Raw genomic sequence first — 20,761 nt, 5'->3', positions numbered from 1 at the left:
GTCACCCTGTGTACCGTCGCTGCAGGGGAGTCCCACACGAGTCCCCAGTCCTCCCGCTGACGGTCTGCACCTCGCCGCGCGGCCCAACCGCCTCGTGGCAAGCCGCGGCATAGGGTGATTGCCGCGGCCGGACGCCGCCTCCAGTGCTCCCCGCACCGCTCGCCAGGCAGGTCCCCAAGGGGGCGGCACGCAGTCAGAGGCCGCCCCCGCCTTCACTTCGGGCCCCACAGGAACGCCGGGGCCTCACGGGCAGGAGCAGGCAGCTTCGTCAGCCCCGTGGCACATCCCGGGCTGGAGAATTGGATGAGAACGGCTCCGTTGCTCGGGAGCTTCACTCGGGCACAGCCATCTTGGCCGCGCGCCCTCTAGCGCCCCCCGTGATCAGCCCTGATACTGTGGCAATTATCCTGTCGACATCAGACCATCCGCGCTCTCCTATTGGCGCCCTGGGAACCGGAGGGCCTGTGGTCTGCGGAAACGCTGAAAACTAGTTGTTTCGAGCTTGGTTTTCCGACGACGTCTGGAGCGGAGTCCATAATGGAGAGGAGGAAGTGAAATGGCGTTGGCGGGGAACTCGCGCTCTGTGATCCTGGAGCTGTGGATCTGAGCGGTGGTGGCGAGTACGCCCTCCCCTCCCCCCTGCCCCCCCCTTGCAGACTTATCGTTGGGAGGACTGTGTGTTTTCCGATTAGAGGACCTGCTGTTTTGCGAGATGGGAACGACCCGGAGCAGCTCAAAATGGCGGGCGAAGCTCTGATGCAGGCAAGAACTCGGCAGGGCTGATGCGGGCGATGTGAGTGGGATCTATGAACTCATTGCCTCTGATCACGTTCATTATATTGAGGCAATCTTAGAGACATTGACCCGCACTGGCTGTCAGCTGAATGGATTAGGACCGCTCTGGGGCTAGTATGCGACCTAAATGTTGGGACACTCCCGACTCTGCAAATTGCTCCGAAGCGGCCTACGTGGAAGCTAAAGGTGAGCTACGCTGAGCGGCCTGATTGTAGTGAAAGGGGCCTACTTGCACACAATTGCGGAGAGACTAGTGAATTTCTAGAAATGCCTGTTGATGAAGCGGTAGATACCAGGCATGTCTTAGTCGTCCCAGCGCCGAGGTGCATAGCGGTGTTTGCTGGGGCGCTATACCAGCGCAGTGAACCGCTGTGAGGTCGTCTGTGCCCGGACCCCGCCGTGATAAGCTGCACCAGAAGAGAATTAGTGGGACTTGGCACTTTCCTGGTTCTGATTCCCCCCCCCCCCCCCCACTCATCTGCGCGGCTGCCAGCCAAAGAGAGTATTGAGAGCCAGGGTTGGACCGGACTAAACGCTGGCACGGTCTCTGCCTTGATTGCGCAAGGAGCCTCTGAGATACTGATACAGCAAGGTGGGGCCAGGCTGCGGACGTGGCGGACACTGGTCGGTGTCGGTGCGCTGGATTTGGCAGAAGTAGAATACGGAATGCTAAGGTGTGCCGAAAGTAAGGTAACCCCTGTGACGGGACAATGTGTGTCATGCAGTGAACCAACGTGAGAACACTGAGGGCTGACAATTAGCGTCTAACAAGTGGTGGTGTGGGTGCGGAGGTGCAACCTACCCTAGTTCCATAGCATCATGGGGCATCCCAAGGGCAAACAACCTAAACCCCTACCCCCCCCCCACCCCCAGACGACCCACCGGGAACGGTACAAGATACCCAGATGCAAAGCCCTGACCTAGATGTGATTCCGCCTACAGAGCCCACTCAAAATGAAGACAAACTGGACTTTGCCTTAAGAGAAATACGAAACTCCCGGACTGCTATTGAAACTCAAATTGGTACACGGACTACCAGTTTTAATCTACTGAAAGCAGATCACACGAAGCTGGTGGACAAAGTCAAATCTAACAGGATTGCGCTGGATGACCTCATACCCCAACAAACGACATACTCCTCTTAGATAGAAGAACTACAGGGCCAATTGAAAGGATTACAGGACAGGGTGGATGATGCGGAAGGGAGTTCAAGACGCAACGATGTGCGTATACTGGGAATACCGGAGAGGAGCGAAAGATCCAACCCCACTCAATTTGTCGAACAATAGCTGTGGGAGCTGGTAGCAACAGAGGGTCTAACAGAACACTATAGTGTGGAACGTGCTCACAGAATTCCGCCTGGGCCCCCCCGTGGAGCTGCCTAGGCCGCTTATAGCATGGATATTGAATTATAAAGACCGGGATACAATATTGTGTGCGGCCAGAGAGAATGCTCCAATAAGATTTGAGAACAAAACAATTTCTCTCTATCCGGATATACCCACCAAATGTGTATAAAATCCCCCGGAGCGCTCTAGCATCTCCAGTACAGCGGGGAGGATGTGGGAAACATCCTGTGTAAACAAGGATGACACCACTGTGTCATAATCTTGTACGCAGTTTCTCGTTGCGATATGCTGCAATAGACCTTCGATGTGTCCCTCCACAGGCGGCTCCATTGAACAGGTGTAATTTCAGTGGGAGACGTCGACTGCCATTGACGCTGGTACGGGTGCGGGGTTACCAGCGGGGGGTGCTGCAGAATCTGGTAGGTCCGAGAGATAAGTCCCTTTGACTCGTCAAAGGAGCGTACCAGTCGCTCGAAGGGGGTAAATGGGCGGATGGTAACCTGTTGCATCTCGGGTGTGGACAGCCAGTGTCGTAGCTGCACATACTGGAGCCTAGCTCCCTCCGGAAGTTGAAATTCTTCTTTCCATTGGGCAAAAGTTTTGAGTGTATCCCCAGCGTACAAATCTCGAATCGTTCTGCATCCGCCCTCCAACCAAGTAGAAAACGCTTCCGGGTTGAGAGCTCGTGGGAATAACGGGTTGCCTGCTAGGGGGGTGTGAGGGGAAGGGAAGGTCGTAAGCCCCTTGAGTATGGCTACTCTGTCCCAGATGTCCAGCACTGATTTGGTGGGCACTGCAATATAGGCTCTGAGGGAGCGTGCAGCCCGATGGAGCCAGGAAAGGTCCCAAATGGGTCGTCCGGTTACCGCCCAGTCCATATGGAACCAGACCTTTTCACTCTCAATCGCTGTCCACTCTGAAACAATGCGGAGGTGGGAGCCCCAATATTCTAGCAGGTTGGGGCACGCTAGTCCTCCCCTGTTCCACGGAAGCATGGGAGCCTTATTGGAGAAACGAGGTCTACGCCTGCCCCAGATGAAGCCGGTGATGTCTCGCTGAAGGCTCTGGATCTGGCGCTGCGGGATGGGGGTGGGCAGGCATTGGAACAGGTACAGAATTTTTGGGAGCACCGGCATTTTGACAGCATTAAAACGGCCCAGCCAGGAGAGGGTCAGGGATTTCCAACCCCTCAGGTCGTCCAAGACAGTTCTCCTACACTCCCGCCAGTTCGTTTGGGTCCATGTGGCAAGCGAGGGGGTCAGCTGAAGCCCCAAATATCGAATGGTATGGAGACGAGGGCTTGCAGGGCCATTATCTCCTCCTCAGGAATCGTGAGATTCAATGCCCAGGACTTCCCATGGTTGATTTTAAGGCCTGAAGCCAGCTCAAAGGATTGCAGCAAGGAGTGTAGCACTGAAAGGGAGACGTGTGGGCGAGATAATGTGAGTATAAGATCATCCGCAAAGAGCGCCACTTTGTGCTGCTGTCCTGCAAAGCGAATGCCATGTATGTCCGCATCCTGCCTAATCATCATAGCCAAAGGTTCTACCACGAGGGCAAACAATACAGGGGGCAGCCCTGCCACGTGCCCCTGTGATTGGAGATGGGGTCGGCGAGTTGGCCATTGACTCGCACCCGAGCCTGCGGAGAGAGATAGGGGGCCATGATCCTAGCTATCCTGTTCTGGCCTAGTCCGACTTTATGCAGCACAGCTCGTAGGAAGGTCCAATCGATGCGGTCGAACGCCTTCTCCGCGTCAAGCGATAAAAGGCATGCCGGTATGTTCCAATGTTGTGCCTTCCCCACCAGATGGGCAATTCGGCGCACATTGTCTGCCCCCTGGCGATTCCGAATAAAGCCGACCTGGTCCGGCTCTACAAGGCCGGGCATGTGTGGGGCCAGTATTTTGGTGTAGATTTTAAGGTCTGTGTTCAAGAGGGCTATAGGACGAAAGGAAGAGCACAGGGTGGGGTCCTTACCCGGCTTGGGGATGAGGGCTGTTTCCACCATTCCCATAGAGGACGGCGGCTCCTCCGTGTTGGAGAAGGAGTTGAACAGTCGTAGGAGGTAGGGCCGGAGTTGCGGCAGGAACAGGCGATAGAAGGCCAATGGGAGGCCATCCGGGCCCGGTGATTTCCCGAGGGGGAGGTCCTTCAGCGCACTTGCCAGCTCCTTGCTGGGCATGGTAGGGGCTGATTGGTGTCCTGGGGCATTTATCCAAGATATCTTTTACCCGGTCCGGGGGCGGCTCGTCCGCGGCGTAAAGGGCTGAGTAATATGCCTGGAAGGCATCGTGCTTGACCCGCTCAGTGGTGGCCCTCTCGCCGTCTGCAATCTGAATGTTAGCTATGTGTGCTTTTGCTGTACGTACTCGCAAGCGTCTCGCCAATATCTTACCCACCTTGTTCCCCCGCTTGAAGTATCGCTGTTTCAACGTTAACAGGGCTCTCTCAGCCTTGTTGGCTCGGAGAGAACGAAGTTGCCCCCGAAGGTTAGCGAGGCGGCGTTTACGTGCGAATGTGGGACGTTCCTGATTCTGCCTCTCCAGGCCCTTTATGTCTTTGGACAGATTATCCTCCAGGAGACGGGCCTCACGCGCTCATGCAATTACAAGGGTGGTGATATGACCGCGGATCGTGGCCTTAAATGCATCCCATACGACAGGAAAGGGAGTTTCGGGAATATCATTGAACGCAAAGTAGGAGTCGATAGCTGTGCGTATGCTTTCCACATCTACCGGGTCCCGCAGAATATGCGGTGGTAGCTGCCATCGTGGGGTATGGGAGGAGCAAGCGGCCGATCCTGCAGTAGGAGTTCGAGATGCGCGTGATCAGAGATCGAGATGGCAGACATGGATGCCGAGAGCGTATCGCCAATCAAGGTTTGAGAGATAAAAATATAATATATGCGCGAATATGAGCGGTGGACGTGCGAGTAATACAAATAGTCGGGCGTCTCAGGGGAATATTATCTCCAGGTATCAAGTAATCCAAGGTCCGTTATTTGCCTCCGGAGGGCCGAGTACATGGCTCCCGTCCCATGGGGGGAGGCAACACTACGGTCCATTTTAGGTTCCCATGCCATGTTAAAATATCCCCGTACGATTAGCGAGGGGTCGTCTTGTGAGACGTGCTCCCGCAAAATCGGCCGGAGATAGGTCTTGAGCCTGGTTGGGTGCATACACATTGCACAATGTGAAGAGGCGTCGTCCAACCCGAACCCCAGCTCTGAGAAAGCGGCTATCCAGACTACGGAAGACCCTAGATTCCCCCTGCCTGATGCCAGGTCCGCAAAGGATTGCCACCCCATCCGTTTTAGTGGGCGCCATGGCCCAGAATTAAAGAGGATATCTAGGATGAGCCATGCGCGGGATATCTGCTTTTAGAAGATGGGTCTCCTGAAGGAGGATGATGTCTGGGTTATGTTATAAGAAGTAGCGCCATGTTTGCTGTCGCTTGTTTGGGGAGTTAAGGCCCTTAACATGGAGGGATATCATCTTCAGGGGGCAGGCAGCAGCCATGGTTGAGTCAAAACCTGGGGTAGTCCTTCATGCCACTGTAGGAAGCAAGTTGGGATAGTGGGAGGGAGGCGCAGGGGCTTGTCGCTCTTGGCGAAGGGAGGGTACCGTCTGTAGGGGATTCCCCGCCCGCCATATCGAAGGGTATAGGGCAAGTAAGAAGGAAGAGAGAAATAAATATAGATATGTGCAAACGAAGAATATATAACCAATATTGGCCAACCGGGCAACAATGTCCTGTTCCAGTCGTGGGTCAGCCTAGACCTTAAGGCTCGGGTGATCCCGGAGAAGTCACTCTCCCAAGAACAGGTGGGGGGGCGGGTCAACAGGCGCTCGTGGAGACATCTGGGTGGATAGTCCAGTACCATCAGCGCTGCAGGTAGGGAGCTGGGGTTTGGTCGATTCCAGAGGTTGAGTGCCAACCCCATTGGGTTCTGAGACAAAATCGGAGGTCGATGTACCCCGCCATTTGCGGAGGTGAGGTTTCAGTCAGTCAAGGGGACTGAGGTCGGGAGCTCGCTGTAGACCTGTCCCCCTCCAGGGACCGGATATGCTGAATAATGTCGTTCTTGACTTGCGAGGACGATTGCTCATCAGAACGAGGGGAGCGCCGGCGGTCGCGTACAGTAGACCATGATGGCTTGGCAGGGACCCGCGTGAGTAACCGAAGACGTGTTGGGCTGGAGGGCGGCGTTGAGGAAAGGTGAAGGAGCTGCGCCGCTTCTTTAAAAGACCTGACCACCCGGCGCTTGGACTCCCATTGAAAAATGAGAGCGAATGGGTGGCCACACCGGTATGGAATAATCAGGCTTCTTAGCTTATCCGTCACAGGTCTAAAATCACGACGTCTCCGGAGGGTATTGGGTGCTAGGTCCTGATAGATCTGGATCTTGGCTCCGTTGTATGTGAGGTCTGGTTTGGCGCGTGCCGCCTTGAGTATAGCCTCTTTCTGTAAAAAAGTGAACTCGGGTCAGGATGTCTGGCATAATACCCGGTCTGCCAGCGGAGCCAGATACCCGATGGGCCCGATCTAGGGCTGGTGGAGAGGCATCGTCTTCTCCCCAGACCTCATGCAGGAGTTGCGCCACGTAGGTCATGATGTCGTTCCCCTCTGCCCCAAGAGGAACCCCCCGGATGCGGAGGTTATTCCGGCGACCCTGATTTTCCAGGTCTTCCTGTTTTAGTTGCAGCTCGATATGTTGTTCCTCTAGGGTGGTAAGGCGCTGCCAGAGTTGCTCCTGGTCCTCGGTTCGGGCATCCACGATCTTCTCCAGGCCATCCACTTTTCCCCCGAGATCCGTGACCTCCTTTTAAAGATCCTGGACACAGGAGTGAACCTCGGCACGCAAGGAGCCTATCTCAGTTTAAGTTTCGCCATGAAGGTAGCCATAAAAGCCTGAGTGACAGGTGGTGAGTTCCCTCCAGGCAGTGGGGCGACCTCCCCAGAGGGTGGTACACCCGCTTTGCCCCACATCGCAGCAACAGGATTGGCTTTTGGGGTTGCCGCTGAGTCCTTCCCTACTTTGGTGCACGTCATCTCCTGAGCGTGACCGTCTCTCAGCAGTGCCAAGTGTATGTGCAAGTGAGGGTGTGAGGGGCCCGTAGAGAGTAGGTGTGGGTGTCCAGAGCACCTGTGTTGCCACAGTTAGCGGGGGCCAGGGCGCGCCACACCGAGCTCTGCAATGAACAGTGGTGCGTAAGCCTGGTTCGGTACTCAGAATCTTCTAACACAATAATGGCCTCGCCACCGCTCCTCACCTGCTCAAAAGGTACGCCTTCCAGGAGTCCGACAGAGAACAATACGTGCAGGACTGGGAGAGGTGCAAGTGCGTGCCCAGCCACCAGCTCGCTAAGCTGAGAGGCTTCCACCTAAATGCCGGATCCCACGTGAGCACGGTCAGCCCCACCCCTGGCCGACGGTGTCCAGCTTCAGCCACTCGCCCGCTAGTTCCGTTTGCGCTAGTGGGCGTATGTCGTATTGTCGATATGCTGTCAGAACATGCAGCGCGGTCTTCCCAGCGCCCCAGTAGAGGAGCCAGTCGGCAGGGGTTAGACTGGATGGAGCCCCTGCGTTCGCAGGCCTCTCACCTGCGTTCGGAGGGTGGCACTGAGTTGAAGGTGTACTGTCCTGGATGCGCTTATCCTCGAGGTTCAGCATGGGAACAAACAGGGGACGCGGGGCACGCAGGCATCCCGGGCGAAGCCGCAGGGGCCAACCCTGCCAACACTCACAGAGAGTTCTCCAGTGGAAGGGAGGCCAGTTACTAGGTGCCCTCCGTAGTCAGGCCGAGTGAGCTGGCAGTTTCCTAAGTGGCTGTCCGCCGGAGTAGGCCTCAGGCAGTCTAAGGGCAGTGGGGTAGCGCGGGGTCCATGACGTGCAGGGGCCCGGGGTGAGACGTGAGGAGGCAATTCAGCAAAAAGCGCCCCCACCCTTTACACCTCACCTGAGTTGTGCTGCAGTGCTGCCAGGGCCCAGTACCAGCTCACCACTACCTGCTTCAAGCCAGTTCCAGGGGGGGGGAGAGGCCCAGGACGACAATCGCACCAGCCCGGGACGTACCGTTGCTCCGCAACTCAGCTGTGGTGTCTGTGCAGCATTCCCCCTCAGGGCCCCCAGTGTTCTTTAAGGCCCGCAGTTCACCGGTCAAAACAGACGCCCACAGCACCAGATGTCCCAGATCTGCCGCAAACAAGATGGCGGCCGCCTCCAATTTCAGCCCCAAAAGGCATGGAACCTACGCTCTCAGCTGGGTCGATCCCAGCCACCTCCTGCACACACTCAGGCGGTTCAGGCGCCCCGCTGTTCCGGTCCGGGGGTGGGGGTGATCCGTAGCGCACATCGCCGGAGGGCGCCCAGGTCGCAGCAGTTAAGGTGGTGGCCTAGCTGGGGTAGGCCTCAGGCAGGCACAGGGCAGTGGGGCTGCGCAGGGTCCGTGAGGTGCAGAGTCCCGGGGATGGGACGTGAAGAGGCAATTCAGCAGGAAGCGTCCCCACCCCTTACACCTCACCTGAGTTGTGCTGCAGTGCTGCCAGGGCCCAGTACCAGAGCCGGGGGGGTCGGGCGCGCAGGAGCAAGGGCCCACACCAGACCGCAGGCCTACCAGACCGGGGAGCCGCCGCCTCCAGGCCAGATCGTCCCCAGGGCACTGCTGCTTCTATGTGTGCCCCCACTTTGCCCCGCCGCTCAGCCAACCAATGCGGGACGGGGCCACCACCTCAGGGGCCCTTGCTCGCCACTCCCTGCTTCAAGCCAGTTCCAGGGGGGAGGGAGAGGCCCAGGACGATAGCCACACCAGTCCGGGACGTCCCGCTGCTCCGCAACTCAGCCGTGACTTCTGTGCAGTTAATCCCCCACAGGCCCCCCAGCGTTCTTTAGGGCCCGCAATCCGCCGGTCACGACTGACACCCACAGCACCAAACGGCCCGGGACCGCCGCAGACAAGATGGCGGCCGCCTCCAATTGCAGCCTCCAAAGGCAGGGAGCCCACGCTCCCAGCGGGGTCGATCAGTCACCTTCTGTACAATCTCGGGCAGCTCATTCTCCCCGCTGCTCCGGTCTGGGGGGGGCGATCCGCAGCACACACCGCCGTCGGGCACCCAGGGTTTAACAGTTAAAATGGCGGCCCAAGTCAGGAATCCACACTGCCACTCAGGACCAGTCACGAACGCCGCCCGGTCACACGGAAGTGCCCCAGCCACTCCGCTGACAGTCCCGAAGCTGCACGGCACCAGGAGGCTCCAAAGGGTCCCACGACAGCTCTCTGCATCCACCGGGGAGACCCAGGCCAAGGTGCAGCGGCTCCTCAACCGCAGCCGCCGCGTCAAAGCAACTCTCTTTCCGTCCGCAAGTACCCTTAGCCAGGTAAGCACTCTCTGAAGCGGTGCCTACGAGCCCCCAGCTCCCCGATAATTGCTTTAAAAAGCAGCGAGTGGCCGGAACTCCTGGGGCGGGAGTCTCACTGCATTCCCAGAGAGACCACGCAACCCTTTTACATTGCACAGTGCCCTGCTGCTCTTGCCAAGTGCGTAATGTGTACAATATGTGTTTGTGCATACATAAACATACAATATCAGACTGTACTCCTATAGTAAGAAATGAAAGTAAAGCTGGTAAAGTGCCTCTTCTTTAGAGACCAACACCTAGCTTCTTGGATTTTATCATAATGATGCTTGCTATTCATTGAAGGGACAGTAACAGAGGTTTCAGCCCTCTCTGCTGATTCCCATAGTCTGGTTTAGTTGGAATCTCCCAGATTTAAAGTAGCTGCTGTTGCTTTCTTTATGTGTTTCTCTATTGCAGGTTTTCCAAACTGCTGCCTGGTCTTGTGTCTTCTGTGTCCAGCTTAGGTCTCATTGTGTAACCTCTGATCGCAGGCTCAAGTGGCAGGCATACATTTCAATCCAAAGTAATCTCCTTGAAGTTTGAAGTTTATTGTTTTATATAGCGCTGAATCACCCCAAGGGGGTATCTCTGCGCTTGGACGGTAATCTTAACAGCCAGACCAGAGGGCTAGAAAAGGTGAGTTTTAAGAAGTTTCCTGAACTGAGAAAAGCTCGAACAGTTGCGAAGCTGAAGAGGTAGTTCATTCCAAAAAGCAGGGGCAAGATGAGTGAAAGCTTTGCCACCACCGCACGCTTTTTTAATTCTGGGGGTGTATAGTAGGAGTTTAGAACCTGATCTAAGAGATCGTGAGGGGGTGTACTTGATTAGCTTATTAGAAAGATAGGAGGGGCCTAGGTCGTTTAGGGCCTTGAAGACCGTGCAGCCTATCTTGAATTTCACCCGCTTTCTCACGGGGAGCCAGTGGAGTTTTTTGAGAAGAGGAATAGAAGGGGTTCTTGGTGGGGCACCCGCTACAAGGCGAGCAGCCGTGTTCTGCACTACTTGTAGCTTGTTAAGGGAAGCTTCATTGGCCAATAGAATCAAAGCGTTACAATAGTCCAGTATACTTAGTATCAGGGCTTGCATTAGCGTTTTTTTAGTGGAAGGGGGTAGCAGAGGAAAGATCCTTCTAAGTAGACCTAGAATATAGTAGCAGGTGCCAGCAGTGGTGTTGGCATGAGCGTCTAGAGTGTGGTTCTGATCGATTCTGATACCTAGGTTCTTGACCACTTCCTTAGGCGATGGGGCATTACCCAGCTCCTCGGGCCACCAGCTGGGCGACCAGCATAAGGCAGCTCCCCCCAAACAGCATGATTTCAGATTTTTGGGTGTTTAATTGGAGGAAGTTGTTCCGCATCCAGGTAGCGATAGCCATCATGCCCTTGGAGAAGATGAGTTGTATGTCTGGTCTGTTCTTGTCTTAGGTGAGGAGGAGCTGGGTATCATCTGCATATGATGTACTAGCGGCTGGCGACATCAAAGCGGTCACGTGCTTATACCGTCGGATGACCTGTGAAAGGTTGGTCCCCCTTGAGCGGTTGAAGCAGCAATGGGAGGAGGATATTGAGGGCGCAATACCTGATAAAATATGGGCTGAGGTGTTGGAGAGGCCCTGGAAATGTTCTAGAAATGCCCGATTCCAGCAGATCCAACTGTTCATATTGCACAGGGCTTACCTTACCCCTGTTAAAATCCAACAGTATTTTCACACGCTTACGGCGAGTTGTCCTAGGTGTCAGGCCGAGGGGGCTGACTTTCGCCACATGCTGTGGAGTTGCCCTCGGATAGGGGGCTATTGGCAGGAAATTTGGTCCTTACTGTGTGAGATCACGGACAGGGAGATTGAATTTGGTATTGCCCCTTGCTTGCTGCACTGGTTTCCCCACACCTCGAAGACTAAAATAACTAGTAAATTTATAGATCTGGGGTTGGTACTGGCCAAGCGAGAGATTACAATTAATTGGAAGGCGCAGCGAGGACCGAGATTTCAGAAATGGAGGGCGGAATTTATTCGGTGGGTGGAATGTGAAACGGTTCTTAGATTGCAGGCGGCTACCCGCGCTCATAGCGATAAGGCAATGGACTCGGCCTGGAGGGCTTTAGCAGAGCTTCTGAAACCCATGGAATCTGATAGTGAGGTAGGATCGGAGCTTAGCGACCCGCACGACATACCCTCCTCTGGGCCTGGTTAGAATGACTCTGGGGTGAATGGATGGTTGCTCAGCTTGTTAGTAGTCCTGAGCTGGGAAAGTTTGAAGTGCACCTTACAACTGTGGAAGATGCAAGTATGAGCAAAACTGAAGACCTTATGATGTATTCGCTCAACAAGTCATGCCAGGGGAAGATGGGAAGGGGGGGTAAGAGGGAGGAGAGAAGTTAACAAGGGGTAGGTTTTAGGATACTGTGTACTTTTCTTTGCTTGCGAACTGGAACTTCCGAGTGGACTTACTGACATAAGCATGGTTATGTGCCGCTTTGCTATGAAAAGACGATGGTACAGTTAGTGGGTGGTATGTTGCAGGCTGTTACAATGTGTTCGGACGACAATGGCTCTATTCCATAGACCACGAAAAGGCTTGAGTGTACAAGGAGTATTGTATCTTAGAGTACTGCTATGTCTGCGGAAGGTCCTGATTGATGTACTCCGGAAGTATTGTACAAGGTTAATCGATAAATATATTTACAAAAAAAATCATCTGCGTATGATATGGGATTAAACCCTAAATTTCTCATGAGTTTAGCCGGGGGGGGGGGGGGGGGTCACATAAACGTTGAAAAGGGTGAGGCTCAAACACGAGCCCTGAGGGACCCCCTTGGTAACATTGGAAGGGGAAGATCTGTAAGGACCCAGGGTGACGGTCTGGGTTCTATCAGTTAGAAAGTCAGTCATCCATTTCAATGCGAGCCCCTGAACCCCTATGTCTTGTAGTCGCTCCAGCAGGATCTGATGTGAAATGGTATCAAATGCTGCGGATAGGTCAAGAAGCACCAGAAGTGCTGCCTAACCATTGTCTAGTGCCATCCTGATGTTGTCGGTTACCTCCATTAAAGCTCTTTCGGTACTGTTTGGCCCGGAAGCCAGACTGGGAGACATCTAGCAAGTGAGAGGATTCGATGAAAGCAGACAGGTGTTTATTTATGTCTCTCTCAATAAGCTTACTCTGTAGGGGAAGCAGGGATATGGGGCGATAATTGGTCAGCTCAGAAGTCTGAATCTCGAGATTTTTGCGTATGGGTATTATCTGTGCTTTTTTCCATTCAGAAGGAAGTCTACCTGAGCTCAGGGAACTGTTAAGGATGGAGCAGATGAGTATGGCAAGTTGAGCCGAAAGTCTGGAAGATATTTTGGCAGGAATAATATCAAGGGGAGAGCCTGATTTAGTACTGTTAAGAAGGGATATAACTTCTGTTGGGACGAGAGGAGGGAAGCAGTGTAATTGCGAGGGAAAGTTTTGATGGCTAGTGTACCCCGTTATGGAAAGGGGAGAGACCACATTAGATGAAATAATTGGCTACCAAACTACTTTTCTGAGTTCTGATCTGTATCCACCACGTTATCTGCAGTTTAACAATGCTACGCTAGGAAAAATTCAGGACGACTAATAGAATGATGTCTAGCACTTTATTGTCAGATGTACTTACTGATTAGTGATTTTCGTAAAGTTTCATGTTTTAATTTGTATTCTCAGTTTTATGTATTGTTGGTGGGTTTTACTTGCAACCTTGGAAATAAATGTACTGGCATTGTTACGATTTAGAAATAAAGTCAACATTCCATTGTTGTTGACGGGAATCAGTCTAATCTCGCATATCTCCTTTAATGGCTTAAGTAGCAGCCAAACTACTGTTGTTTTTTGTCGTATAACCCAAGAAAAATTTACCAGTTGACCCACTTTGGATTCTTGTAACATGCATATAGTACAAAGTGGGTTGCAAAAATATATTTTGCTTAGCGATCACCTTCTGATGTTGCAGGAGAATTGAAGAGCAGTGATCCCCTCTGTGTGCTTTGATTACTAGCCTTGCTTGTGTAGCTGTGACCTCAGAGACGACGTCTTCATAATCATCCTCACTATAGTAATAATGTTACGCGTGTGTACTCTTGTTGGTTTGCATTTTGCTTTTTTGACTGTTAACATATATTTATTAAATTTGTTATGCTCTTTATAATTCTAGCTGTTCTAAGAGTGGCAGGTTCGCTACAGAAGAGCACAGAGGTCATGAAGGCAATGCAAAATCTGGTAAAAATCCCAGAAATCCAAGCTACCATGAGGGAATTGTCTAAGGAAATGATGAAGGTGAGTGTGAAGTGAGCCTTCTATTTTTCCATGGCATTCCATTTATTTCTGTTTAAACTGTTGTGCCCTCTTTTTTTTTTTTTTTAAACAGACTTTTATTAAGTTTCATGTAAATACACACACATCCCTGCCGCCCATTAACTGAGCGATAGCGAAGATCAGGAGGAAGTACCACCAACAGCCCATCAGTCTCAGCCTAGACCCCTATCCAATGTCCCCTGAAGTATCCTCAATTCCCTGCTACCCGCCTTACATGAATAATTCAATGCAGCAGAATGGAATGACAGTCCCCCCCCCCCTTCCCGCTCAATAACTTCCCCAACACAGCCCCTTCCCAGCCACCCTCCCAAGCATGTCGCCAGCACTAAGCTAAACAATAGAACAGATGTGCCTCGCAGACCACCCCCCACTCTCCCCATCACATGGGACACAGCAATGATTCGAACAGCAACATCAGGAGAAACCACCTATCCCGACCCCACGACCCCAGGGGTCCCCCCCCCCCCCCAGCTCCACCCTCCCTCCTGCTATGGAGAGTCGCTCAAGTGCCCACTGCCTCGTCCTGCTCCTCAGAGACCTCCTCACCATCTTCTGGCAGATGTTTGAGCAGCTCCAAGAGTGCCACCCATGCTTGCACCATTTCCTGAGATTTCTCGCTGCCACTGCGCCGGGCCAGCTGTAACCTATAGTTCTCCTCGCTCTCCGCCCACTTCACCATCTCCCTGTTCCAGCGCTCTAAGCTAGGACCCTGCCTCGCCTTCCAGTGAGAAGTAAGTTCCTGCTTACCCAGGATCAACCCCAGGTCTATAAACTGGCTGGTAACCTTAGTCTTGGTAGTGGGCGGAAACCAATGCAGCAAGCCAAGACCAGGCGACATCTCTAGCACTCTCTCTGTCACAGTCAGCAGGGCAGCCATCACCTCCCGCCAAAAGTCTCCCACCCGCGGGCAGTCCCAGACCATGTGCAGAAAATTCGCCCCACCCTGAGCACAACGGGGGCAATCACCCGACCCCCCCAAAGTACTCAGCAATTTTACTGGGGGCGAGGTAGGCCCTATGGAAGATATAAAATTGAATGAGTTGGAACCGTGCATTTCGAGAACATTTCCACAGCCTCTCCACAATCGCCTCCCAGGCTTTTTCTGCAATGGGTTCCCCTAGATCCGCCTCCCACTTGAGACGTAGCACCGTCAGCGGTTTGCGCACGTCACTAGTGATCCGACGATACAGGCAGGTCAGGTCACCGCTTTAAAAGTTCCCACCGCCATCACTACATATTGGCAAGCGAGAGACGTAGCTGGCTCCACCAGCCCATTGCGCCAATGCTTCCTAATGGCTGCAGCCAGAGCAGCATGCAAGAGAAAATCCCCCAGCGGGAGATCATGGCGCTCACAGAGGTCCTAAAAGGGAAGAAGACCCCCGTCTTCATAGAGATCACCTATGGCTGTGACTCCCGCTTCCTCCCAGGCCAGCAGCTGGTTTTAGTCTCCCCCATGAGGCAACATCTCGCACATCCGCAGCGGGCGCTCAGGAGCATAAGGAGCCCCCCCCACGTGTCCTCCTGACCAGACGTGCCCAGCATTTGCGGATCATTCCCAACTCCGGCGACAATATAACACCTCTCAGTGGCACCCGTAACAACAAGCAGGACAGGAGGTGCCAACTCGTATCCGACCCATCCTGTTTATCCGGCCGCCTAATGTAACCCGCCACCCATTTCGTGAACCACTGAAGTTGCGCAGCATGATAGTAAGCCTCAAAGTCCGGCAACGCAAGGCCTCCGCCTTGGGCCTCTGCAGGGTAGCTAACACCACCCTCCGTCTGCCGGTCCCCCAAAGGAACCCGGTAATCAAAGTGTTTAACTGCGCGAAAAGTCTACTCTGAATCCAAACGGGGAGAGTCCCAAAATAATAAAGAAACCGAGGCAAGATGATCATTTTCACCAAGGCAACCCTACCAGCCACTGACAACGGAAGGGTCCCCCAAAACTCAAAGCAGGATTTCGCTCCCCGCAGTGCACGCCCCACGTTACCCTCCAGCAGGTCATCTGGATCATGATAAATTTGTGTCCCTAAATATGATAAACACCGGGGCTCCCACAAGATATCCCCTATCCTTGACCGATCCAGCTCCCCCGCCTAACTGGGAACAGACAGGACTTATTCCAATTCACCCAGAGGCCCGCCACCCTCCCCAAGGTCTCCAGCAAGACTCGCGCTCCTATTAACGCATCCCCAGTATCCGGCAAAAACAGAAGGAGATCATCTGCATACAGCGCTATATGTACTCTTCCCTCCACTACGAGCCTTGTGAAATACCGCCCTGACCTGGTGTGCGCCGCCATGCACTCTATTGCCAGAGCAAACAATAAAGGGGAGAATAGGCAGCCCTGTCGTGTTCCCCGAGCGACCATGCAGGCATCAGAAATCAGCACCCCCGTCCGGACCTGCTCAGTGGAAGCACTGTAAAGCAGTGCCGTTCACTGCACGAAGCTTTCTCCCAATCTGAACCGCAGCACATTAAAAAGATAGGGCCATTCCAGGCTATCGAAAGCTTTCTCGATATCAACCGCAAAAATGCAAGCCTCTTCTTTGTCATATGAGTTGGACCCCAAATTGCGCAGGAGTCTGCGAACATTCATCGCAGTATTGCGGGAGGGAATAAACCCAGCCTGGTCCGCATAGACCAATGCCGTCATATGAGGCATCAAAAGACTGGCCAAAATGCTGCTTAAGATCTTGTAATCGAGGTTGAGCATCGCTAAGGGCCTATAGGATGAGCGATCCCAGGCGGGTTTGCCCGGCTTAAGGAGGGGGACTATGAGAGCTTCTCGTGTGGAAGTAGGGAGGGCACCTTCCCGACGCGCCGTGTTATAGAGCGCCATCAAGTGGGGAGCAAGAGGATCCGCGTAAGCTACATAAAATTCCACGGGGAGCGCATCCGTCCCCGGCGTTTTGTTCCTGGCCATGCGCTTTATGGCACTGCGTACTTCTCCGACTTTAATATCGTGGCCCAGCACCTCAGCGGCGGCAACCTCAAGTTGCGGCAACTCCGCCGAGGGCAAGAAGTCCTCATCCCCCGGCGTCCCAGACCCCAATCTACTTCGATATAACTCCGCATAATAATGCAGGAAACAAGTATTAATGCGCTTCTGGGTGAGAAATGCCTCCCCTCCTGGTCCCCTCCGCTCCAGTATCTGTGTACCCCTGCGCGCCGGGTTTGCCAGCCAAGCTAGCAACGCCCCTGCCTTATCCCGCTCCACATGCGCCTTATCTGTGTATGCCTTGAAGTCAAACCATCGCAGCCTCTCAAGTTGGACTGCAAGAGCCTCTCGCGCCTCAAGCAACCCTTCATGCCTATCCGGGCGTTCTGGGCGCTCCCTCTCCTCCTCGCGCAACCGCTGCTCCGCCTTGTGCACATCCTCGAGCAACACTCTACGGGCTCCCACCACCTCACCTATACATCGCCCCTGAATTACTGCCTTGAACGCGTCCCATTCCACCACCCTAGACGTTGCCGTTCTGGTGTTAAGTCGAAAATAGTAATTAATAGCCAACCCAATAGTATCCCGGAACACCGGGTCCTCTAAGGTATCCGGACGAAGTCGCCACGTGGGAATGGCAGGACGATCTCGCAGCCAATGTAAGACTGTCAACCGTGGATTATGATCCGACGTCGTCCTAGCTAAGTATTCACTATGGACCATTGCCCCGTGGACATCGGGGGAGCTAAGGATCGAGTCCAACCGAACATGTAAGGCATGTAACGACGAGAGTAAGAATAATCCCGGTCAGCCGGTGATGTTCTCTCCAGGTATCGGTCAGCCCCCACTGTTACTGCCATTGCTGCCGCACCTTAGCCAACCGATGGACCGGAGAATCCGGGAGAGGGGGATGAGAACGATCCAGCGAAACATCAGTAATACAATTAAAGTCGCCACCCAGAAGCACCGAGCCAGTCAACCAGGGGGCCAGTTTGCCAGAAAGGCGTGCAAAAAAGGAGGACTGATCTGAGTTCGGAGCATAGAAACTTCCTAAAACAATATCCATACCATCTAGAAGCCCCACCACCACCACATAGTGACTATCCGGATCGATCACCTGCCCAGTGCTCTGAAACGGCACCCCCGCTCAGATCCAAACCAACACGCCCCATGCATATGCCGAGTATGCAGTACAAAACATCTGCCCCCGCCATCTCCGTTGCAGTGCTAACCCCTCCTGCTTGTCCAGGTGCGTTTCCTGCAACAATGCTATCTGCACCCCCCGCCGTCGAAGATGAGCATGAACCGTATGTCGTCGAGTCATGGTGTGCATCCCCCTAATGTTCCACGATATACACTTAATGCCTACGGTGGCAGCCATAACACAGTACTATATTCACTTCTCAGTTCACCTCCTGCTGCGACATGCTTGGTCCCACCCTCCCCTCTCCCTACCCCAACATCCCAACTCCCCGAACTCCCGCACCCCAGGACAGGCACCCAAAAACTAGTCCCCATCCAAACAGTCAGAACAGTCAACCTTGCCATCATGGGTAGTGAAGCGTGAGCCGACACAAGAGACCCAAAGCCCTCCCGGCTCTCCCCCCGTCAAGTGTGATTGAACCAACAGGGGCCCCCACGAACCCCCCAATGCCATACCATTGAAAGCAACCCCCCTCAGCTCCCAGGCCACATCCCCTCCACTAAACAAGCCTGGGCGACAGTACCAGCACATCCTTCACCCCCAGGCAGGCCCCAATCAGCCAAACAAGTCCACTGTTTGTAGAGTGACCTCCGGTAGTTCATTATCGGAGTCCCTGGTCAAACTGGCAGCCGGAGAAGAGCCGGACCTCTCCAACCCTCGGCTAGAAGCCGGCCTGGAGCCACTTTGACTGATCGCCACCACCGCCTGCACAGCTCTGTCGCGCTCATGGCGCCGATCCGGCGGCGGCAAGGACCCTGGCGGGCTCACGGCAACAGGGGATCGCCTCTCCCCGACACTCCCAGATGGACTCCGCACCGGTCCCGCCTGTCGCGTCTCAAGCCAGTGCCACGCCTCCTGCGGGGTGGTGAAAAAGAGGGTACTGGAGCCGTCCACCACCCGCAGCCGCGCCTGAAAGAGCATCGCATAGAAAATGTGGAGTTGTCGCAATTTCCGCTTGAGAGCAAAGAAAGAGGCGCGCTGCTTCTGGACCTCCCGGGTGTAATCCGGAAAGATCATCACCCTGGAGTTAGCAATCTGCAGGTGTTGCTTCTCTCGAGCCTGCTGCAGGAGGTGATCCCTGTCCTGGTAGTGCAACAATCGGGCCACCATGGGCCGCGGCGGCGCTCCCGGCTTAGGAGGCCTAGCCGGAACTCTGTGGGCTCTCTCCAGGGCAAAAAACGGGGATAGCCCCTCCGGCACAACCTCAGATCGAAACCATTCTTCCAGGTATCGGACTGCATCATTCCCCTCCGCCCGTTCCGGAACACCCATGATGCGGAGGTTATTCCTTCGGGAGCGCCCCTCACTGTCTTCCGCTCTCAGCTCCAGCACTCGCACCCTGTTCGCCATTTGTTCCAAGGTGTGCTGCAAGGTGGTCACCCTATCCAGTACCTCCGCCATCGTCTGCTCATTCGCCGTCACCCGTTCCTTCAACTTCTTGTGGTCATCTTTTAATAAAGCCAGATCCACACCTATAGTGTCTATCTTAGTCTCTAGTGCCTCTCAGGATGCCATGATGGCCTGCATTATGTCCACCAAGGTAGGACCACTCAAAGTCTCCGCCCGGGGGGTGTTCGTCTCAGCATCCTCGCCTTCAGATCGATGCCCCCCATCTTCATCTTGTAGGACAGCAAAGCCCCGCCTCCGTGATGTACAACCCATCGCAAGCACACTCCCAGTGTCCTTGGTCACCAGGCGTCCTCCACTCCAGCGGCTCCCAAAAGATCACAGGCAGGGGCTATCTTCAGTGTAGCACGGATATAGAGGGCAACTACTGTGGCACCAGCAGTCCAGAAGCGTTCAGGGGCAGAACCCCGTATCCTCCAATCAGAAGGGTGACCAGGGGCACTCAACACAGCCCACCCTTCCCAGGTAGCAATCAGTAGGCCACCAGTGCTCCCCAGATCTCCACTCCTCCTCGGACCCCTGTAGCGCAGCGACACTCTCCCCGGGGAGCCAACGGTCCACGTGCAGCCCCCCTAGCACAGCCGCCCCGGGGAAGGCACCTCCAGTCCGCTCGTCGTAGGCTCAAAGCAGCCTGCCACTCATCCAGCGCCCGCCTCCTCTATTAACGCCCGCCCCACCGTGCCACCAACTGCGCCCTCACCGCAGTCTCTGCGCTGCACAGGGCTCCTCTCCCGGTCGTCACTGGGTCGCCATCTTAGGGCCAGGCACCAGCCCCCGATCGTGGCGCCTCGCCCGCAGTGCGCGCCGCTGGGCCAGTTCCACTGTCGTCCGCCACCAGACTCCACTGCAGGACTTACTTCAAGGCCCCCAGGGCTGCCCAGGGCAAAGTTCGGCCCCCAGAGAGCATCGGGTCGCAGCGCTCAGCAGCCAAGTTCCTCCGCCATCTTGCGGCGCCGCTGTCAGTCTCGCCCCGGGAAGAAGGAAGCTGCTCTCCGTTGTCAGCAAGTCCCCAACCTCCAGGGAGCACCCGCCAGCTCACCAGGCATTCCTCCTTTACCCTGGGAGGTAAGGAGCCCCGGTACTTGTCAGGATTAGTGTCGACAGAGGGAGGCCTCCGAGGAGCTCCGAGATCCCCGACCTCCTACATCGGTGCCAGGCCACGCCCCTTAAACTGTTGTGCCCTCTTGGGGGGCAAAAAGAGAAATAAGTACCTGAACAGTCTCAGAAAATCGGTATCGTAGTAATAATCGTTAGTTTTGTTTAAGGCTGCTGTGGACTGCCAATTTATAGCTTCTTTGTGTACCGCTTGTTCTAAAAAGTGCAATA

At 54.6% G+C, this 20,761-nt stretch overlaps 1 protein-coding gene across 1 annotated transcript in view; it reads left to right on the top strand.

Moving 5' to 3' along the window:
* CHMP3 (charged multivesicular body protein 3) overlaps positions 1–20,761 on the top strand; it is a 107,788-nt gene that overhangs the window by 56,266 nt on the left and 30,761 nt on the right. The window contains exon 4 of the mRNA XM_085642630.1: positions 13,721–13,842. Coding sequence (XP_085498756.1) covers positions 13,721–13,842 — 122 coding nt within the window. The remainder of the gene's footprint in view (positions 1–13,720; positions 13,843–20,761) is intronic.

The sequence above is a fragment of the Triturus cristatus genome, chromosome 2_2 (genome assembly GCF_964204655.1).
Source record: "Triturus cristatus chromosome 2_2, aTriCri1.1, whole genome shotgun sequence".
In the NCBI taxonomy this organism is placed as follows: Eukaryota; Metazoa; Chordata; class Amphibia; order Caudata; family Salamandridae; genus Triturus; species Triturus cristatus.
Note: the sequence above shows the minus strand (reverse complement) of the source record. Positions and strands in the feature narration are given on the sequence as shown.